At 42.6% G+C, this 23,812-nt stretch overlaps 1 protein-coding gene across 1 annotated transcript in view; it reads left to right on the top strand.

The window, feature by feature from the left end:
- Nucleotides 1–23,812, top strand: part of SYN3 (synapsin III) — a 299,108-nt gene that overhangs the window by 87,293 nt on the left and 188,003 nt on the right. Inside the window, exons 5-6 of the mRNA XM_067559393.1 lie at nucleotides 2,152–2,209; nucleotides 16,634–16,725. Of these exons, the coding sequence (XP_067415494.1) occupies nucleotides 2,152–2,209; nucleotides 16,634–16,725 (150 nt within the window). The remainder of the gene's footprint in view (nucleotides 1–2,151; nucleotides 2,210–16,633; nucleotides 16,726–23,812) is intronic.

Genomic DNA, 23,812 nt, shown 5'->3' with positions numbered 1-23,812 from the left:
TGTGAAGACTAATTTCCTGGACTAAGCAGTGGAAGCCTCATTGCTCCATCTGTCCTAGATGAAAGAGTGTGTGGATGATCACCCTTAATTTTGAGTTGGCGCTGCTTTGGTCCTACAAGTTAGGAACCTGCAGGTCAGCAGAGTGGAAGGTCATCAGAAGGAGGAAGTTTTTCATAAATGTGGGTCATGTATATGCACTGTGATCTGTTTTAAAAAAAAAAAAATGCTTGTCCCATTGAATACCATGCCTCAAACTTCAAACCAGTTACTTCAAACCAGTTTTACTCTGGTTTTTGAGACTGCTGGTTCCTGAGATATTCTCTACACATTAAAATGGGGAATATCGTTAGACCCAGTAATATCTCTAGAACCAGGATGAAATTAAGTGCACTCGCAATACCTGTTGTTGCCAGAGCGATGGCATCTGGTGTGGCTTTTTTTCATCCAACTCTCATTAACTCAAGGAGGCTTAGGGATAGCTAAAGTCCTGCATTTTTCTTTGGTCTGAATTTGTAAGAGCCTGTTGCATTAGTCACACCTGGTGAACGTACTGTCCCAACCTAACTTCCGTTGATAGTTAAGGTAAACTTTGTGCTGCTGGATAGGCTTTTTGCCAGAGGGAGCTTGATATAGGCCTGAGATACCCTGGCTGGAAATCTTTTTGAAAAAAATTTGTGGGAATATTTTAAACAAAATGAAAATGTTCATTTTGTTTAAAATCATTTCAAAACAAAACAAATGTTTTGTTTAGACTTTAATGACAGTTTGTTTCGTTAAGACTGGGTAGCTTTGTGGGTTGTTTGTTAAACTTCCTCCCCCCTCCCCCCAGCCCCATTTCCTCTCCTCCCCAGTCACACATTGCAATGGAACAAGAGGTAATGAAATTAAAAATGAGGTTGGTTTTTTTTTAAACATTAAAAAGGTGTTTGTGTGCGGGGGACACTTGCTCTCCCCTCTCCCCCAGCTTTCCTTCATTTTCTGTCCAAACTTTTGTCAGCTAGATAAGTGTTGAAAGTTACTTTTTGTCAGAAAGAAACAAACGCTTCCAATATTTTAACTGTTTCCTATACTTTGCTGTTTTCCAACCGGCAAACATTGGGAAACAGTAATACAATTGGGGGAACCCCCCACCACTATTTTTAAATGGAAACAAGTATTTTGGGGTGGAGGGGTTCCTGAAATTTTCTTAGATGACTATTTAAAAAAAAAAAAATTTCTAAGTAAATATTTCTCCAGAAACAATGTTGATTTTGATGAAACACTGTTTTCTGATTAGAAAATAGAGCTGATCAGGAAGTCTCTAACAAAAACTAACTCCCATGATGGGAGTGGTCTAAAACCTGAGTACAAAAGAATGGCTTAAACAGCATGTACCTGCCCTATATGTGGTTCTCACTGCACTATCAGTCCCTCCCTTTAGTGAGCAGTAACACCCTTCTCTTTTCCACTGTTGTATATTCAAAGATGATGGCTATTAGCAGAGATGAGAGAGAGGTATATGAGAAATGCTTTTTTTCAGTGATTCTGATGCCAATCTGGTTTTACAATTTTGAAGAAATCTATCCTTATTGACATTTTGAGGCTATATATACTGTTTCTTTAAGTCAGTTGCATGAAGCCAGGCAAGATGGGGCTCGGAAATTTTCTAGGACAAGCTCTACAGTGAAGCAGAGAGAGAGAAAGAGAGGCTTGATACAGTTTTCATTATGCTCATAAAGTTCCTTGTTCAGTGTTAGAGGAAACTAACTTTGATTCTTTGTTACATGATGGATTTGGCCTCCCTCTGTCCACAGCCTCTGTCCCCAGGATAGAGAATACATATAAACTGGTCTTGCCATTGATTATTACTGTTGCTCTGTAAGGTGCTGGGAAATAATTATTTTTTCTGTCTTAAAAAACAAACAAACAAACCACCTAACCCTTAAAGGAAATTTCCCATTTGATTTTTTTTTTCATCTGGCTTGGCAGATTCCTCTTGGAGAACAGAAAGTCGAAGGGAAAAGAGGAATTAGTAAGAACATGTTGTGAGCCATCTGGAAATGCTTCGACAAAAAGGGGAAGACAGCAGCAAAACAGTAGCTGACTATAAATAAATAAACCATGAACTGCAGCCTTTTTAACTGTGTCCCTCTCTCTCCCTCCCTCCCTCAGGGCCAAGTATTTCCAGGGGAAGAAGGTGAATGGAGAATTTGAAATCCGAGTGGAACAGGTCAGTGGTCATTGAAACCCTTTGCAGCAAAGAGTTCATGTAGATAACTGAGATCCTACCTGTAGGTGTCTGTGGACCTCAGTTAGGAGGAGAGAGGTGCGAAGAAGGAATTTTAAGGCTTGTTTGTTTCACAGAATTAGAGAAGCCAGAGATGAAAATAATCTTTTGGGCCATCCAGTCCTCTTTGCAGGATTGTTCCCTACTGTGCCTTTTCTAGTATTGCTGCTTTGTGTGTCCCTACAGATATGTCTACACTAATTAAAAACCCACAGCTGGCCCGTGCCAGCTGTCTCGGGCTCATGGGACTCAAGATAAAGGGCTGTTTAATTGTGGTGTTGATGTTCAGGCTCTGGCTACAGCCTGAGCTCTGGGACCCTCCCGCCTTTATAGGGTCCTAGAGCCCAGGCCCAAGTTTACCCCTCATGCTAGGGGAGGAGAAACCATGACCAAGAGGGCCTAGTGCCTCTGTGAAATTCTCACATGCCTGGGGCGGGAGAAAGGTGAGAGAGGACACAGAGGGGCTGGAGCAGTCCTGGAAGCAGGTGGGAACCCCCAAGACCCTCTTCTCAGTCTGGAGCCAGCTGTCTCCCCTCCCCTGCTAAGTCTCAGTACTTCCCTTCCTATCCATGTGCCCCTTCCATTTGCAGGGAGTAGCTGCCTCTCCACCACAGGCCTCCCAATCATTCCCTTAATCTCCCATTTCCCTTCTCCCAAAAACCTCAAATCTAGCATCTTTCTCCTTGCCTTCCTTTCCATTCCTCCCCCTCGTACAGAATTACATATGAGCTCCTTGGAGCGGAACTGTCTCCAGTACCCATCTGGTGGGAGCCCACTGGCTGAAATGGACAGGGACAGATTAACCCATCACTGGGCCCTAGGCAAAACTCGCTCATGTCCCCCACCCCCACCATGGCTCCTCTCCTGCCTGGGCTTCCCCAGGCAGGCACTCACCACAGCTTCCAGTACTTGTAGCAGCTCTTGACGCTATTGCTAAGCGAATCCTGTGGGTGGAGCAGAGGCAACACTGGCTGCTAGAAGTGGGGACAAGACTGGGCAGTCCCTGTGGGGGAGCCCTGGTGCAGGAACTGGCCCCATGGCAACGATTGAGGAGGAGCAGTGCTGGCTGCCCCCCTACTCTCTCGGGTTTGCCCCCACCGCCTCTGTCATGACGAGGGGCGGCAAGGACAATTTTAGGGTGTGGTGTTGTGACCTTGTGGATGGGGTCACAGCACCACTCAGGTTGGGCCCTATCCACAAATTGGGCCTTGGCGTATGCATAGGTTGCCTGTGCCTTAATTCAGCCTTGGAAATGGAGTCTTGGCACTGCTGTTTCCCTGATTGGATAGACTAGGAGCAATGGCTACCGTGGGGCTTATAACAGCTCTAAGGAACTTCTGTGAACCACATCCAACCCATCAGCCAGCCCCTTACTTTGGTGGTGTGTTCAGGTTTGGGCATAGGACCCTTGGATGCGAAGGAGCGCAAGTAATAATCAGGTATGCATGTGGGGGAAAGTGCCTTCATTGCAATGGCTATCAGGGCTTCCACTGACAGGAACTGCTGCCTGCTAGCATCGCGGCACTGAGCGTTAACCCAGTGAGAATCCCTGTCTAATAATAATAAATGGAACAACTGCGGCATTACTCCAGAAAATGAATGATTTGATTGAGAGGAAGGTTCAATAACAGTGACCAGAAAGCAGGCTGCTTCCTCCCCATATATAGCAAGTGTGCCTAAGAGTAACAGACTGTGAGTTGCACCCTACTTCCCTGGACCTTGAATGCAAAAGTGATCATCAGTTTGATCATTGTCTAACAAGGGAAATACAGAAGTTGCATTGTAGCAGGCAGTCCTTGAATTTGGCCTCAGGCCCCTGTGTGTATTAATCAGGCCAAGAGAGGAGCACTTATCCATTCAGACTCTAACTCTTTGTTCTTCAACTTTTACTCATCTCTTCTGGGATTCCATTGTTTCTCACCCACTACTTCTTTTTTCATTCTTCACTCCCTTCCCTCCCTCCTCTCTTCCTTCCGTATGACCCCCTGGCCTAAACCATCATGGAACACTTTGTTTTGTCCTTTCTGATAATAAATACAAGAAAGTTGTGAAGCCCAGAAGAGAGAACATCTTCCACAGTCCTGGCCTAGGAAGCACCCAGAAAAGAACTATGTGCATACAATCCTTGGCCCAGACCTCAGACTGTAGCAATATTACAAAACTGGAAGAGGACTCTGGGTACAGATGAGCACATCAGGCATCCCACTTTACCATGCTGGAATGATACGGTGAAGCAAGGGTCCACAGCTGGTCTGAGTAAACTATACGCTGATCAAAAGCGAAGTGTTGTGGCTCTTCTTAAGCTGCTTGGGCTGTGGTGTGTGCTTGTTCATGGGTAATTATCCAGAAGTTTTTTTCCCCAGCTCACCATTGGATCACACTGTAAATTTCCACACATTATTTGCCTGGGCAAAAACTTACCTTTTCTCAGGAAAAATGTTTGTTTTAATAGCGATACCAGATTTTACCTGTAACAATAAAATAGCCTCTCTTTTAACAGTGGAAAGCATTGAAGTGAAACATCTAAATGTTTAACACATTTGCAAAAGTGTCAGAAATGAGACATTTCAATGGTTTTGCTGGCGGTGCTCATTTCTGTGGCATGAGACGCAGCCACATTTATTCTTCTAGGATGCCCAGAAATGGGATTTGATTTGAATCTGAGGCGTTTGCCCCTTTGTTTCTCCCTCTGTTTTCTGTCTATATTACATCTTCATTCTTTAATAAGCCTCATTGGCTACTTTTGAGGGAAGCAGAGAGGGGAGCCTGATGTTTTTTGGTAAGTCATAATCTCATTTATTTACATCAGGGTGATAGTGTTGAAAGCAGAACAGTCTTTCTCTGTCTCAGCAGCTGACTGTGTGCTATCTAGTCTGGTCATACCCCCTTTAGCAGCTCTGAGAGTTTCCAGTCCTCCTTGAGTTCTTACACTTGCATGGAAACAGGTCAGGTTCTCAAGTTGTTTACTATGGAAATGAACTATCTGACCTCCATGCCTTCCCTTCCCCCATCCACTCCCTTCAGCTAAATTTATCCCCACAGACATTGAGAAGACAGACGCTTCATTCATTGCCTAGAGTTGATGAATATGAGAAAAGAATGGCAAGCAGTACTGATATGAGTGTATACTCTCCAGTTCTGTTCCCTGGCTTCCATCCTCTCAAATCCATTAATTAATTCAACCACAAGGATCCTCTTTATTTCCTTCTTAATTTGCTTTTTGCGTGTTCTTCGACTTAAACCCTGATACTGATTTATTGAGTGATCTATTAGGATATATGCTGTATGATCCATTTCAGGGCACACATATATGCTATATATTTAAACCTGCCCATAAAATTACTCTTACTTTATTGCCCTTAGTGACTGATTAACCCCAATGGCAAGATCCTGGAAACAAAAAGAGAGAGAAGGTGGTGGTAGAAAATCGACAGAGTTCTGGAAGCAGAAAGGAGAAAAGAGAGCGATATGGAGTAGTGAAAGAGCCAGGACCACAGATCATCTGTAACCATGAGGATTCTAGTCCTGACCCAAAGCAGGGTTATGTTACAGAATCATTATTATTTGGGGGATGAGGGTATTTATGTTCCAACTGCAACTGGAGAAGTTCAGCAGTGCCAGAAACTTCCCACCATATGCGCAGTTCCATTACCCAAATGTAATTCTCTTATTAGCAGTATTTAGGGAATTTAGCTCTTCCAGTGTAACATCTGCATCGAAAGACTCCTTTCTCCTCTTGAATGTTGGCGCAATCAGCACAGTCACTAAGCCAGGGCATTGGAAGCCACAGGTTTTATCTCTGCATTTGGATGACTAAAGCCTCTTTCAGCCAAGGGTACATTTAATCTTTTTCTTTAGCATTTTTAAATGAATTTATTGTTGGCAAAAGGTGCCAGATTGACAGCCCTAGAGCCTGAAATTGTCTCTTTAGCCACAAAATGGGTACAGAACAGACAGCAGCTGTGAAAACGTCTCCACGTTGCTCCGTCAATGTACCTCAAGCCTGATCCTGAAAGGCTTCTCTTAACACTGCAAGAGTAATTCAGTCTCCATGTTCATTTAGGCCTCCATTCAGTAAAACATTTAAGCATGTGCTTATCTGTGAGTATGAATATTCCCGTCTCTATTCAGCAATTAAATTGGCTTCAGTGAGACTTAAGCATGTGCTTAAAGTGTAGTTTGTGCTTAAGTGCTTTGCTGAACGGGTGCCTTAATCCTTGGCTTTTCTACCAACAAGGGAGTCAGTTATGATTGCACTTTGTGTTATGGAGATATTTTTCTTCTAAGAGTCCTTCTCTGACAATGGCATTCAGTTACTATCAAGCTGAGTCACACTTCAAGTGCTGACCAAAAGGTAGAAGTCTTGGTTTATCATTCCCAGGGCCCTAAGCCATTTAAACCCGAGAATTAATCTGTTTAAAAATGCAAGACCTCAGACTCAGTAGTGCCAATCCCAAGCGTTTGAAAATCATGAGTCGGTCTCCAAAAAAGCATGAGATTTTTTTAAAATAATAAATGTTGGGTTCCTTTGATTTGCTGCCTTTTCTTGAGTGTGGAGGGTGTGCGTTCTCACGGTGCTCCTGAAATAATATTTTTTAAATAACAGAAAGCTGAGGCCTCCTTCCTCCCTCAAGGAAGCTAGGCTAGAACTGCCATGAAGGAGACCCCATGTGGATTATAATACTTTGGCCCCTTGTGCCTCAGTCCAACAGGTGCGTGAATGCTGTGGAGCTTGGCCTGCGAGAAAAAAAATATGGCCTACAGTACTGCTACTGATTCTTCCCCCCCACCCCCCTCCCCAAAAAAAATCCTTGGGGCATAGAAATGCAAAGGAGAACCTGTCCTTTTTCCTTTTCTGAGAGCTTTTGAGGACGTAACTATTGTAAGTGGAGGTAAACTAAACCCTACAGTTAAAAGCTAGTAGCTGATTTTTTCTTAAAGGTCACCAGTTCCTCAGGCTTCTCCATACTCCTCCCTTACACCCTTCTAGAGCTGGCCTTTTGGGCCCATGAAATCCAATAACCACAAGTCCTTTTTAATCTTGTTTGTGGGGAGGATCTCAGCCCAGATCTTAGAGAAGCAGTGCTGCCTTGGCGGGTGCTGATGGCACAAGGGGCCACTGCAAAATTCCTTACAGGAAGATGCCTCCAGCTGAGCATGCTCCTCTGCTCAACAGCTGCTGTGACCTCCAGCCACAAGGGAGTGCAGCTGAATACAGTAAATGTACAGCATTGCCCCTGTCTAGGCATAGGACTGAGCATAAAGGACTGCCAGATATTTACAGGGCAGGGAGAGGATACTGAAGCAGATAAAGCTGGTGGGATGCAGTGGGGGGCCCTCTTAGAAGTCCCCGTTGTTTAAGATTACTGAACCTGGTCCAGAAAATTCTGTCTGTCTTTTTAAATCATGACTTAAACTATGCTGGATCACTTTTTCCTGAGGAATATGTGGCCTGCATGTGGTCTGGAAACCTGGTGCCTTCTAGAAATGCTGCCTCCTCTCTTCCCCTCCCCACCTCCACAAGAGCCTGGTGCAGTATGTGCACACACCACTCTAGAGAACATGAGTCAGAGAACAACACAGAGGATTAGCACGAAAGGTAGTGCAGCTTTTCTCTTACAAAATCTACTGCTTTTTGGGTAGTTTTTCTTCAGACATTTCCTAAAGCATCCTTCCTCCTCCCTTATGTTAGCTAATGGCTCTATGTAGGGTGACACCCATATGTGCCCAGGGTAACCTACCTGAAAATGCCATGGTGGGGGTAGACCGCAAAAAGGAGAGCAAAGTCTCCCAAAACTGATGCCTAACCCTGAAGTTAGATTCATCAACCAGTTACAAAAGTGCTTCTGATTCTCTCTCTCTCCCCCACCTGCCCCTGCAGTGGTTATCAGGAAGCCCCAAAAAGAAATACACAGCCCTCTTTATTGCATTTCAGTCTGACTCCCAATCAGCAACTAGGTCCAGTAGAGAGAGAAATTATTTAAAACTCTGTTCCCTTTACCAAAATGTTCTCCTGATCCTCAAAGGGTCAGTCACATTACCAGATCAATATTGATTTGGATCTTACCCAAAATACCACACTGCTAGCCGATCATTTAGTATCTAAATATAAAGATTTATTATAAAAGAAAAAACAAATTAGATGAGAGAGGTTCAATGGTCAGAGGAATCAGACCTACATAAGATTTCAAAGTCCATATATATCAGATTCTCAGCAGTATTGTGGAATCTTCAGGCTTGTACGCTTCCTCTGGGTTACATCCAGTGCTTGTACGGGTCTGTCAGAGCTTCAGTTGTAGAGTAGTTGATCCAGAGGTAGGAAGCAGGAATGAAGACAAGCTGCCCTTGTATGTCCTTTTGCCATGTGGCCTGTTTCAAACACAAGCCCACAGCACATGTGCATGGAAAAGCACTTGGAGTTCCCTGTTCACAGGCATTTCTGTACGTGTCCTGAGGACTTATCAGCATAGCCCCTGGCTTCTCTCCCTCTGCTTGTTGTATAGCTGATGGCCCTTGATGAGTCATCAAGCAGGCTGAACAGTACCGATGTTAATCCGCCTAGGGAGTGTAACCCACTACCACAGCACAAGTTTTAGATCACACATAGTCATAGCTTACAATAGAAAGATGATACACACATATAGATGAGCTTATCATATTCAGTAAATCATAACTTTTCCAATGATACCTTACATGGCATATTTTGCAAGATTTGTTGTGATTTTGCAATGTTGATATCAATAATATTATAAATGGTGACCCTTAATCCAGACAGCATCACACAGGGACAGAATGGTGTAGCAAGAGGACTGTTTAGGCCAGAAGGCTCATGTACATTTGTAAAGTTCATTCCTGTTGCTCTCCCACCACCTCTTTCCTATCATTTCCTGCCCTGAAGAGGTAGGTGTGTTTGTCTTGAATACACATTCTTTTCCAGCTCACTTGTTTCCATGGCATGGTTTATTTTCAGGGTGTCATTATTCAACGAACTCCTCTACGTATGTTTCTGGAAAACTCCTGTGGTATGGAGTTATGAGTGGGCTGGCAATGGTGTCAGGAATTGCTCATGAAGTACCTAGACAGAGTTATAATACAAAGTCTCTCCAGTTTCATTGTACTTAAATTCCTAAATCAGAATTTGAATTAGTGGCATAGAAAGGGCATTCTGAAAGGAGGAATCTGATAGGCCAAAGGAGTGTGGTCATATAGGCAATCCTTTCTAATCACATGGATTAACCACTTGTTAGACCATTGTGTAGTTGTTCATTCTGTTGATTGCTTTGGGTTTTTTAAGGAACTCAAAATTGTGATGAGAGTACTTCAAGAAGAACAGTCGTTGAATATGGGTACCTACAGTTAGGTGGTGGTTGTCACAGTATTGCTAAATCTATTATTCCAAAACCACACAAACAGGCCCCTAGAAAACCAAGGCTGATTTAAAAATAATGACGTTTTTCAAACAATAAAATAGCTTTTATTTGCCTTATGTTCTTTGGAGCCTTTCAGTTACATGTTTTTGACCTATTCTCTGCAACAACGAGCCTATAAATGTTCTGTGCTTAAATTGAAAGCTGAGGTTTTAATGTAGTGACATGATTGGGAGCTGGGGATTTAAGAAAAACAACCATCTATTGCAAGACTGGCAATAAAATCGTGACCGCTGACAACACTCAATGGCACTTAACCACATGGTGCCCGTACTAGAGGCTATCTGGTATCTGTTCCCTCAGAGCCAGCAAACAGCATGCATGAGACCTCTCGATGGGTGCACAGTGTCCCTCTCTGCAGCCGCACCTTCTTCATCTTCCTTCCCTGAAGGGCAGCCATAGTGCAAAAGGACAGGTTGCAGGATTGAGCACACACTCTCTTAGGAGGAAATGACTCCTCAAAGCTGCTGGATTGATGTAAATGAGATGGGTCTATAATTTTTAGTCATACACACATACATACATCAAGTACACATCCCATTCCCACCCCCTGCACACATCCTGTTTGCCCTTTTTCCTGCCCAAGGATTAGGAACTGTCAAGTCATTAAAACCCTGTAACCGTGTAGATGTCAATATTAGCAGAGTTCAAATCAATATTACAAAGTGCTGGCTTTTCCACCTACCACAACTGGATATGATCAGCCAGAACTGTTGCAAATGTCAGTACAAAACAATTAGGGGATCCCATTTACTGGATTAAAAATTATCCCCAAAACAGAGAGCAGCTTACTACAATGGCTTGATTCTCTGTCACTTGCTGCCCAAGAAAAGGAAATACTGCTCTAGTATGGGAACTGGCACATTTCCAGGAAGGGCAGTGTGTCCTAGCCAGAGGCAGGTCTTTGCAACATAAGGGGCTCATAGAGGAGAAAAAGAGGGAATTAGTGAGGATCCTTAGGAAGATGGACAGGCCTCTCAGGAGAAGGGATAGGCAGTAAAGGAAAAAACAAATTGAAAAGATGAAAATCCTCATGCTCTACTTTTTCTAAATACTGCCTAAAATTTAATATACCCAGCATCAATGTGTCGAGTGGTTGATACAGAGTATTCATCAGATGTAAAGAACAAAAGCATGTGGACTGAAGAGGAATTAGTGAGGTCTGTTAAGGAATTTCTGGATTCTGTTTAAAGATCTGTGTGTGTGTGTGTGTGTGTGTGTGTGTGTGTGTGTGTGCATACGCTTACAGTATATGTATGTTTGTATGCAGATACAGTATTACATATACAATTATGGGGGTGTCATGTCAATGCCATAATTAAGATTGCATTGAAATTTGCAGTTAAAGCAGTACTAAAAATCCGTGTGTGTGTGTGTGTGTGTGTAGTCATAAAAATGTAATGTAACCTTGTCTCTTATTTTAAATAGGAATCAACTAGAGCAGCTTTTAGTTAAATTAAAAGCAGATGAGGGCTTAAGAAGTTCAGTAGCTCAAAATCCAAAAGCACAGGGAGTGCTGGGAACTGTGTGGACATGTTAACCCGCTAGCTTTAATTTAAAAAAAAAATAAATAAATAAATCCACAATCCTCCTCTCCATTGCCATGCAGGAGATTAAACTGGTGTCAAATGCATCTGATTAGGGAACAGAATGGAATCTCCTTTCAGAGCTTGCTTTCTTTTTATTACTGCCGTTGTTCATTCGCTGGCTGGTTCTGCAAGATAAGTTATGTTGATTTGGAGAAAGCAATCACTTTACTCCTCTCTATCTGCCCGTCATATTTCTGTTGGCAGCGTGAGTCCTGTGTAATGCCTACTTCCCTGTCAGACCTGAGGATTTTCCTCTGCCCTTCATCCCCCCTCTCCCTTTATACCCTTGAAATTGCATTGCCACCATCAACTTTCTGACCAAGGACTGCTGGGCAGGAACTCCCTTTGCAGCCACTCGCTACCTCAGTATGATACATATGTTCCCCTCCACTCTTCAGGGGCTGAGCATGCTGCTTCCAACGCGCTCCTGAACTCCCTTTTCGCTCAACGAGTAAGAGATTTGGACAGGGATTTTAACACACAAGTTGTACTGCTTTAACTATATCAGTATAGTTAAAGTGGTATAACCCTGCCCTTCCCCCGGTGTGGACAGTTATAAATAGGCTTATACGAGTATAGTTTGCTTCTTGTACAAAAAGGGGAATAAGCTATATTGATATAAAGCATCTTTATACTGGTCTAACCACGTCCACACTAGGAGTTGTACAGATGTAACTGTTTTGGTGTAAGAAAAAAAAATCTCACCCCTAGCCAAAATAGTTGTACCAGTATGAAAACTGTGTTTTTTCCAGGCTTACGCCCAAGTCTCCCACATTGCAGTATCAAAAATTGACATTGGGTTAACTAATTCATTTACATTTACAATACATTTTGTGCTTTTAAATTGAGTAATTTTCTTCTTTGTTCTGTGGCAAATGTATAAACAACTCTCAAAAATATTTAACCAAAATGTTTCTCTGGCACCCAAAACGTTGTGTCAAGCTTTTGGCAGAATTCAGAGCAAAGGTTGGGATGGAAAGAGTCCAGAGAAGTTTGAGGTTTCATAAAATGTCCTGATGTTTGAGAAGCTTGGCAGAGAGGGTGGAGGGGAAGTTAAAACACTGACATACATTTTTGTGAAAAATGTCTTTCTTCATTTAACCTCAAAATTTAAATGTGAGTCTGCTGAATTCTGGGACCCACAATGTTTCAAAGGGTATAGTTGCCCAGTCTGTGGGTGCGTGCCTTCCAGTGTTGGTTGACAAACTTGGGGCTAGCAAGGCTCGCTCAAATGCTCTAAAAATAGGTGCGTAGACTATGCTTTGATGTTGCAACTCGGGCTCTGAAGCCTCGGGAGGGGATGGGTTTCAGCAGCCGAGCTCCAGCCCGAGCTGCAACTTCAAAGCAAAAAATACAGGGAATATTGGGAAATCAAGAGGAAACAATGGTTGCTGATTAAAGTGTTTCAGTCTTCTTCCAAGTATTAGCTATCAGGGGCCTGTCTGATGGAACAAAGCACCTCTGTGAAAGAGGCAATGGCTGTTAATTTAGTAGAGTAAGCCAGAAAACCAATGCCAGAAAAAAGGTTATAAACAGGTGAGAATGTGTGCTTGGACATGTCAGTGTTGGGCACCCTAAAAGTACTTTCTATGGATAAGGCTATTTACACACGTCAGAGAGTTGTGATAACATCATATGATCTAATTCTATACTTTCTCAATAAGGCAAAATTTCCATGAAAGTCAATGGCCTGAGCAAAGTCTGCAGGACTGGGGTAACTTATATTCCATGTGGTATGTTCAGATTGTGCAGAACTTAAGAATTTTTTAAAATAAGTCTCTGATCATGGTTGCCAAGTTAACCCTGCAAATGTAAGCCATGTGTAAGTAATGCTTCAATGTCTGCCAGAGTTTGCCGATAGCATGAAACAATGACTCGGGGGGGCGGGGTGTGAACTCTCTTGCTCTATTAGACTCAGTGGAGATAGACCAACTTAGATCTTACACGGTTAAGAATACTGAAATGGTGATGGGTAGGTAAATTTGTGATATAAGAGAGAACTTGACCAATCACCAAACAGCTGACGCTAGTTCATTTGCACACTTGTAGTCCCTTTTGAACTCCTGGGCACAAAGAGTTGGGTTCTCTCTTCCTTTTGGATGGTGGAAAGTTTCTGTTATGAAAGGATTCTGATGTAAAAGTTGTTTAAGGGATTTCCTTACAATTTTTGAAGAGTAGATGTGTTGTTTACAAGCACTAAATGTAGCTGGACAATTGCATTATCAGTATGGCCAATCCCAACCATTCAAAAACCATAAGTTTAGTCCTAAAAAATTGTGACTTTTTTTTTTTTTTAAATGTGGGCATAATGGGATGTATAAACTCCACACTAGAACTGAAGGGTTAAGGCAGTGCTTCCTAAAGCCCTGGTTTCAAAGTGGCCTGCTGGTCCCCTCCCATTAGCTGCAGAAGGGAGCTGATGCCTCAGGACCCAGGTGGAATAAGTTGCCGTGCAGTTACAAGACTGGTGCAGGCTCCTTGCTGCAGCCAAGGGGATGGGAGATCAGCACTTGCTTCCCCTGGCTGTAGCAGGGAACATGGCAAAGCGCTCTGCCTGGTTCCATAGGCTCTAGGGTCTCTTCTGGAGTCAGAGGAAAGGGAGTATTGATCTCCTGTCCCCCTGACTGCAGAAGGGAGCCACTGCCTAGGGACCCAGGTGGAGTGCACGAGGCTATAGGATGCGTGCAGTTTCCCTGCTGCAGCCAGGGGTACAGGAGATCAGTAAGGAGGCAGCCTGCTTGCTGAACTCCTTCTGTCTGGCTGCAGTGGATGGTGGGGGGAGGGGGCTGCTGGAGGAACAGCCAGCACCCACCATGCTTGAGAAAGGGCAGGAATCTCAAAATCAGTGCCTTCCGGTTTGCCACCCACTGTGTCTTAGCTGCCAGGCCATGTGCTTCAGTGTGTAAGTGACAGTCGCTCATCTGCATGAGTGTTTTGCCTGTGAGAGTGTGACGTACTATGAGTAATTTGTAGGTGTAAAACAGCGACTAAAAATGAGCACAGTAGCATCAAAATGTTTACTTTAAGTAAGTGGTGATTTGTAGTCCTTAATGGTGTGGACATCAATTCATTTTGTATGAGCTGATAGACTGGTGGCTTCTCAAGGCTGTAAGAATCATATCTGTGGCCCTTGAGCCAAAAAGGTTGGGAACCACAGGGTTAAGGAGCAGTGCTGGGCCCAGGTGACCTCTCCTCCTGCACCTACAGAGCCTGCTCCAACTGGAGGAGGGGCTTAAAAGGGAGCCAGATAGCTCAGTTGGGGACAGAGAGGGTAGGAGGACAGACCTGTTCTGAGAGCTCCTGAGCAAGGATCCCACAGATGCCATTGCTGCAAGGAAGGGGCTGGCAACTGAGCCCAGCTAGGCTGAAGGTTTAGTTATTCCATTTTTGTATCTTATGTTAGAGTTTGAGATGTTGAGGGGATACTAGTGGTAGGAAGTGGTCCAAGGAGGCAGCCTGAAGGCATTCCAGGGTGCTGGATACTGTTGCCTCTCATAGGGCTCTGGGCCAGAGCCCAGTAGAGAGGGAGGGTCCGGGCTCCCCGACCAAACACCTTTGCTGTACAGTGGGCATAAGCTGCCCTTCCACCTCTTGTCTCTGAAATAAGGAGGGGATTCAGAGAGAGAGATGTGGAGAGCTTTGAGGCAAGGGCAAGCCACCTGCAGGAGAGGGCTGAAGACCCTGCCCTTTGTGAGGATGTGGAATCCTATATATTTCTCTGGACTATCCTTCCCCAAAAGGGGATGATGATTAATCAGTGACCCAGCCACCAATTTGCAGTAGTGGAGTAGTTGCAGGTGAGGGGCACTGACTGGCAGGGAGGGGTGTCGAGGCCTGGCTACCTAACCACTAGGTAAAGTCACCAATAAGCCATGGCCCCCACCCCTATCACAGTGAGGTTATTTTTATTTGCCTTCAGATTGATTTCTGAACCTTTTAAGGTGCACTCGCTTCATATTTTCAAGGTTTTTGCCTCCAACCCTTTTTTAAATTAAAATTGAGATTCTCATACAACCTTTTGATTTCAGCTAATGGGCTCTTAAGAAGAGCACTCATTTATTGTATGACTCATGATGAAATTGTAAGAGTTGGCAATGCTGCATCATAGCTATGAAACTGGGTAGAAGCCAGTTGGAATGGGACTAGTTAGACAACATTGCCTAATTGCTTTTTTTAATCTTTAATGAAAAGCCACATTTGAAATTAAAAGATGTGGCCCTTTTTTCCCTAGTAATGATTCAAGTGAGAAGATAAATTTTCTGCATCCATATTTAGGCCTTGTTATTGCAATGAGAGACCTAATGAGAGAGACTCCTGCCTCCCCATGGAGCCCAGTTGACTTTAATAGGGCAGTACATGGGTATAGGGGTTTATCTGCATCTACCTTGTTGCTGCCTAATCGGGGCTTTGGATGCTACAGTGATAGGCACTTTAGACATACATACTATGCCTTGCGATAGTTTAGTCATTAAACTGTAATTAGGAAAGAGCTTTAGAAATTTTAAATGTTCTGACTGGCTAATATTGACATCCTACTCCTGCATATAATGCCCAGTAAATTCCCCAAGTCTAATTTGCATTCCTTTCTTCATTATATGTCATATTGGTAATCAGACCCTCAATCAAATGCATTTCTAGGGGATTCTTATGTATATAATGCTATTGAAGTCATTGGGATCCAGGTCTGTCACCACCACCTGAGATATGCAGCAGGAACACCCACCTGGAAGTGTACTGCCTTTCACTTCTGATTGCTTAATTATTCTTTGCTAACTTTTTTGTGAGTGTGAGTTACATTTTATAAAGAGAATGAACTGAATTGTTTTAATAATTAAACAGTAAGTCTAGTAACCGACCCAGCTCCACTAAACATTTAATAGTTAAACCTTTAATAGCTAAGCCCCTTCAAGTAGAGTCCCCTGTTTATCACTTTCCTGCAGCATAATGAGGCTTTTTGGCTATTAAAGGAAGCATAAATCTCTTGCATTAAGTTTATAGTTGGCCAGTGGCATGACAGCAGATTCAGACATAATTCCAAACGAATGTTTCCAAGTGGGAACTTGAGTCATATTCAAATGGCTTTACCTCTGTTTTCGTTTTTTGGCCTGGTGGTTCTTAATTCCTTTAGTATTTATTATTGCAATAAGCCTAATCCTGAGTACTCATGCAGCATTAGTGTTGGAGCAGTAAACACTTCTCCAGTGTTTCCATTGCAAATCAGCAGTAATTGGATCTGCTGTTGCCTCATGGAAACCTTTTGAAAGAAACATTCCATGGGAAGATAGTTCTGTCAATGTGTTCTGTGTGTTTTCTGTCCTCATGTAACACTCTGTTCTTTTACTTCACTGCAGGCTGAGTTCTCAGAGCTGAACCTGGCTGCATACGTTACTGGTGGCTGCATGGTGGACATGCAGGTCATGAGGAATGGCACCAAGGTAGTAAGGTGAGCAACGATGATTTTCCTTGCATATCTTTCATTTTGGAGAGATGTGGGAGCAAATAGGATGAGTCAGGTGCCTGTCTACAGCCCACTGAGGTCAATGGATAGGCTCCCATGGACTTTGCTGGGCTGGGGATCAGGCCCCAAATGTACATTATTCCATGGCTTTGTTGTTTTCCATCCTCACTTTTTCCCACTCATTAACTTAGGCAGAAAAGCCCCATTCTCAGAATCTTTTGACCTTTAGGCCTGATGGTACTGCTAATAGGCAGTTGTCTTCATTTCACCTTTCACTCGTGTAGTCTTCTGCTGACTCACTCTGACTGGAAATACGGCCTTGCACACACAGCCAGCCCCACATGCATTCCTCTTGGCCTGGGACAGTCTGCTCAAACATCTGCAGGTCTGGTGGCCACAGAATGCTTCCATGTGCTTCATGTACTGACCGGCCTGCTCCTCAACACCACCTGCCTTAGAGAAGATTTTCCTCTTCAACATTGCCTTCTGAGTCGCCTCAGGGGAGAATGCCATATCTCAGTCTGCTGGAGATTTCTGTAGCCGTGTTAGCATTTCAACATAGCCACCTTGCATCAACTGCAGGCAAAGGCACATCCAGCAGTGCTGCTCTCCATTCATCTTGGCCTTCTATCCATTTCATTATTCAGACAGCATTAGTCCACTTCTTTCTGGTACCAAGATGCCCAGAATCTGAATATGGTATCTTAGGTGCAATCTAACCTATGCCATACATAAAGCAACGATCACCTCCCTGTTCTATGATGTGAATGACAGTGTATATGAAATCCCAAAAATCACATTTTTTCACAAGTCCATTTCTTAGTTTGATTCTATCATTACCATTTTTCAGAATTATTTTCTTTTTTTACCCAGATGTAATAGCTTATATTTGTTCAGGTTGGAAATCTCATTGTCCGATTCCCTACCTAGTTTTCTAATCGCTGTAAATTTTTCTTTGTATTATTTCTCTATATTCAATGGTGTATGTTATATACCCAAATACAGTATCCTAACTAACATGCTCTCTACCATATTCCTCCAGAGCGTTATTAAAAATTTTAAAATCGATCAGACCTCACACTGATCACTGAGGCATCCCACCAAACATATCCCACAAACCTGGAACACTGCTATTTAAGCTTTGTTTATTACAGTCCTCCAACTAATTTTCAGTGATTGTGCTAGTGCTTATTTCTATGCAAATTTCCAATGATTTTTTTTCATGTAAGATTTTGTGAGTCTGTGTTAAATACTTTAAAGCTCAGAACTGTGACATCCATTGTCCTGCTATTTTTTGCCACCCAGTATACAAATTATTTCCATGGTATATGAATCCAAAATCTTCCATCTGCACCACTGGTGCATCCATCAGCTGGTATTCAGTGCCAATCCACTCCACTGATCATTCACACGTAAAACTGGAAGGCTCTCTAAGAAGATCACCTGTGCTGATCTCTGTGTTCATTTCTCTTCCCATGCCCTTAAAGTTATTCATGAGTCTATCAAAATTTCCGCTCATTTATTAAACTGCTAGTGAAGACAAAATTTGATGTCTGAAAAGTGGGGTGTTTTTCTCTTTGTGGTAAGTGAGTGTCTATTATTATAAGATGTTTTTCTGCATGAGTATTGATATATAAGAGAGAGTGTTGTATTGGGCAGTGGCAGTGGTGTGTATGCATCTTTGTGTTTTGTCTGTGTGTGCTTGTAGATGTGGATGTTTGTATGGGAGGGAGTGACTTGGTGGGTGGGTATCTATATGGGTGCCTGGCATATGTGGCTCTCGGCATGTGTTGTATCTATTTGGACATATCTCAGCTTTGACATACTACTGCACACCCTCAGCATCTGTTCGCCACATGTGCTGGTGTGGCCCCCTGCTTAGCTCGCTTGGAAGCACAGCACAGCTGTCTTATATTACCATCCTTGGAGCAGTTTAGACGATACGGAGAATGAAAAAGAAATCCTCCCTCATTTTGGGAAGTTAATAAAGGAGCATTCTCGCAAGTCTTGTGGAAAGACTCTTCCCTCCTTCCAGTCTTAGTCAGAAGAGAATTCCCACACTATTCAAATTCTTCTGTTTGGGGCTGGAGAACAGATTTCCCTTCAGTGTATCACTAGGGACTCTCATTCCTGGTCCTGTCCCATAGATACAATCCCATAGTTGGGACCCTCTTTCCAGATGATGTCATGGTATCCTCTCATACTGAAAGATACCTCTCTGAGGGAGGGAATTCCAGTTATTAGGAAAAGACAGGTAATAGTAACGGGGGACTTGATCATTAGAAACATAGATAGCTGAGTTTGTGATGACCAGGAGACCCGCATGGTGAATTGCCTGCTGGATGCAAAGGTTGCGGATCTCTCGAGACATCTAAACAGACTTATTTGTTGTGGGGAGGAGCCAGTGGTCGTGGTACATGTAGGTACCAGTGACCTAGGGAAGAATAGAAGAGAGGTCCTGGAGGCTGAATTTAGGCTGCTAGGTAAGAGATCGAAGTGTGGGAACTGTGTGGTAGCATTCCCTGAAATGCTTCCAGTTCCACACACCTGCCAGTTAGACAGGAAGAACTGCAGGGTTTCAATGCGTGGATGACACAATAGTATAGGGAGGAGGGGTTTAGATTTATTGGAAAGTGGGGAACTTTTTGGGAAAAGGGGAACCTATACAGGAAGGATGGGCTCTACCTAAACCAAAATGGAACTGAATTGCTGGCACGTAAAATTAGAGCAGAACAGTTTTTAAACTAAGGGTAGGAAAAAGCCGACAGGTGCAGAGGAGCGCATGATTCAGACAGAGACATCACTTAGGGGAGGATCTATTAATGGAGATTTTCTATATCCTAGTAAGGAGGAGAGGATGGAAGAGGGTAAAATACGGGTAGGATCTGATGAGGAACAGTCCAGTGAAAGAGAGCCCCATTCGATTACATCACACACTGGCAGACAGCTAAAAAGTGACAAATTGTATATAAGCACTTTTTAAAAATGCTAGAACAGCCAGACTTGCCGACAGCCCAGTCTGCCCGGCAACCAGACTACTGGGCCCCGATAATACTGCAGCTATAAAAAGTAGGCCCTGCAGCTCAGAAGGGAGAAGGCTGCCGGCGGAGACAGACGCGCTGCCTCGCCGGCTGCAGCAAGGGGCTGAACCTCGCCAAGATGGGTGAACCTGAGTGCCTTATATTAAATGAGGATATTGATATACTAGGTATCACAGAAACTTGGTGGAATGAGGATAATCAATGGGACAATAATAGAGTACAGAAGGACAGAATAGGTTGTACTGGTGGAGAAATAGTACTATATATGAAAGTATAGAGTCAAATGAAATAAAAATCTTAAATGAACCAAACTACTATCCATAGAGATTCTATGGCACAATTCCATGCTTGGATAATAAGAATATAGCAATAGAGATGTACTACCAACCACCTGACCAGGAGGTGATAGTGACTGTGAAATGCTCAGGGAGATTAGAGAGGCTATAAAAATAAAAAACAATAATAATAATAATGGGGGATTCAACTATCCCCATATTGACTGGGTACATGTCACCTCAGGATGGAATGCAGAGATAAAGTTTCTTGGCACCTTAAATGACTGCTTCTTGGAGCAGCTAGTTCTGGAACCAACAAGAGGAGAGGCAATTCTTGATTTAGTCCTAAGTGGAGCACAGGATCTGGTCCAAGAGGTGAATATAGCTGAACCACTTGGTAATAGCGACCACATAACATTATAAAATTTCCCATCCCTGGGGCGATGGGACACCAAAGCAGCCCTCCACAGTAGTATTTGATTTCAGAAAGGGGAACTATACAAAAATGAGGAAGTTAATTAAACAGAAATTAAAAGGTACAGTGTCAAAAGTGAAATCCCTGCAGCTGCATGGAAATTTTTTAAAGACACCATAATAAAGGCTCAATTTAAATGTACACCCCAAATTAAAACACACAGTAAGAGGACCAAAAAAGTGCCACCCTGGCTGGACAACAAAGGAGAAGAAGCAGTTAAAGGCAAAAAGGCATTCTTTAAAAAGTGCAAGTTAAATCCTATTGAGGAAAATAGAAAGGTGCATAAACCTTGGCAAGTGAAGTGTAAAAATATAATTAGGAAGCCAAAAAAGAATTTGAAGAACAGCCAGCCAAAGACTCAAAAAGTAACAGCAAAAAAATTATATAAATATATCAGAAGTGGGGAGCTTGCTAAACAACCAGTGAGGCCACTGGAGGATCAAGATGCTAAAGGAGAACTCAAGGAAGATAAGGTTATTGCAGAGAAACTAAATGAATTCTTTGCATCGGTCTTCATGGCTGAAGATGTGAGGGAGATTCCCAAACCTGAGCCATTCTTTTTATTTGACAGATCTGAGGAACTGTCCCAGATTGAGGTGTCATTAGAGGAAGTTTGGAACAAATTGATAAATTAAACAGTAATAAGTCACAAGGACCAGGTGGTACCCACCAAAAGTACTGAAGGAACTCAAATGTGAAATTGCAGACTTACTAACTATGTTATGTAATCTATAATTTAAATCAGCTTCTGTACCAGATAACTGGAGGATAACTAATGTGATGCCAATTTTAAGACCCCAGAGGCAATCCTGGCAATTACAGGTGGGTACGCCTAACTTCTGTGCCAGGCAAATTGGTTGAAACAATAGGAAAGAACAGAATCATCAGACACATGATGAATATGATTTGTTGGGAAAGAGTCAACACAGTTTTCGTAAAGGGAAATCATGCCTCATCAGTCTTCTAGGATTCTTTGCAGGGGGTCAACAAGCATGTCGACAAGGATGGATATAGTGTACTTAGATTTCCTAAAGTCTTGGGCAAGTTTTCTCATCAAAGGCTCTTAAGCAAAGCAAGCAGTCATGGGATAAGAGGGAAGGTCCTCTCCTGCATCAGCAACTGGTTAAAATATAGGGAAAAAAGGGTAGGAATAAATAGTCAGTTTTCATAATGGAGAGTGGTAAATAGTGGTGTGCCCCAGAGGTCTGTATTGGGATCAGTACTGTTCAACATATTCATAAAATCTGGAAAAAGGGGTAAACAGTGAGGTGGCAAAATTTGCAGATGATACACAACTACTCAAGATAGTTAAGTCCAAAGCAGACTGCAAAGAGTTACAAAAGGATCACAAAAGTGGGTGACTGGGCAACAAGATGGCAGATGAAATTCAGTGTTGATAAATGTAAAGTAATTCACATTTGAAAAGAGAATCCCAACTATACATATAAAATGATGGGGTCTAAGTTAGCTGTTACCACTCAAGAAAGAGATCTTGGGGTCATTGATATATTAAATATATCAGAATTGGAAGAGCTACAAAAAAGGGCAACAAAAATGTTTAGGGGTATGGAAAAGCTTCCACATGAAGAGAGATTAATAAGACTGGTACTTTTCCACTTGGAAAAGTGTTGACTAAGGGGGGCACCATGATAGAGTTTTATAAAATCATAATGGGTGTGGAGAAAGTGAAAAAGGAAGTGTTATTTACTCTTCATAACACAAAAACTAGGGGTCACCAAATAAAATTAATAGGCAGCAGGTTTAAAAGGAATAAAAAGAAAATATTTCTTCAGACAACACACAGTCAACCTGTGGAGCTCCTTGCCAGAATATGTTGTGAAGGCCAAGACTATAATGGGGTTCAAAATAGAACTAGATAATTTTTTGGAGGATAGGTCCATCAATGGCTATTAGCCAGGATAAGCAGGATTACCAGAGGCTGGGAATGGCTGACAGGATGGATCACTTGATGATTCCCTGTTTGATTCGTTCCCTCTGTAGCACGTGACATTGGCCACTGTTGGAAGACAGGATACTGGGCTAGATGGACCGTTGGAGGTCAACAAGCATGTAAGCAAAGTAAGCGGTCATAGGATAAGAGGGAAGGTCCTCTCCTGGATCAGTAACTGGTTAAAAGATTGGAAACGGGGTAGGAATAAATGGTCAGTTTCTAGAATGGATTGGTGTCACCCCTGGGTCTGTATTGGGACCAGTACTATTCAAAATATTCATAAATGATCTGGAAAAAGGAGTAAAAGCGAGGTGGCAAATTTTGCCGATGATACAAAACTACTCAAGATAGTTAAGTCCAAAGCAGACTTGCGAAGAGTTACAAAGGGAATCTTACAAAACTGGCTGACAAAATGACAGATGAAATTCAATATCAATAAATGCAAACTAATGCACATTGGAAAACATAATCCCAACTACACATATAAAATGATGAGGTCTAAATTATCTGTTACCACTCAAGAAAGAGTTATTGGCGTCATTGTGGATAGTTCTCTGAAAAAAATCCACTCAATATGCAGTGGCTGTCAAAAAAGCTAACAGAATGTTGGAAATTATTAGGAAATGGATAGATAATAAGGCAGAAAATATCATATTGCCTCTTTATAAATCCATGGTATGCTCACATCTTGTATACTGTGCAGATCTAGTCGCCCCATCTCAAAAAAGATATAGTAGAATTGGGGAAAGGTACAGAAAAGGGCAACTAAAATGATTAGGGGTATGGAAAGGCTTCCATATGAGGAGAGATTAATAAGACTGGGACTTTTCAGCTTGGAAAAGAGACAACTAAGGGGGAATATGATAGAGGTCTATAAAATCATGACTGGTGTGGAGGAAGGAAGGAAGTATTATTTACTCCTCATAATACACAAACTAGGGATCACCAAATGAAATTACAAGGCAGCAGGTTTTAAATGAACAAAAGGAAGTATTTCTTCACACAATGCACAGTCAACCTTTGGAACTCCTTGCCAGAGGATGTTGTGAAGGCCAAGACTATAATAGGGTTCAAAAAAGAACTAGATAGGTTCATGGAGGATAGGTCCATCAATGGCTATTAGCTAGGATAAGCAGGGATTGCTGTTTTCCAGAGGCTGGGAATGACTGATGGGTTGGACCACTTGATGATTACCTATTTATTCTCTCTGAAGCACCTGGCATTGGCCACTGCTGAAGACCGGATACTTGGCTAGATAGACCATTGGTCTGACCCAGTATGGCTGTTCTTATTTTTTTATGCGCCACAACCCTGAAAGTCAAGCTAAGAG

Source organism: Emydura macquarii, unplaced genomic scaffold (assembly GCF_026122565.2).
Source record: "Emydura macquarii macquarii isolate MOO-44397 ecotype Brisbane River unplaced genomic scaffold, CSIRO-AGI_Emac_v2 contig_2205, whole genome shotgun sequence".
NCBI lineage: Eukaryota > Metazoa > Chordata > Testudines > Chelidae > Emydura > Emydura macquarii.
Note: the sequence above shows the minus strand (reverse complement) of the source record. Positions and strands in the feature narration are given on the sequence as shown.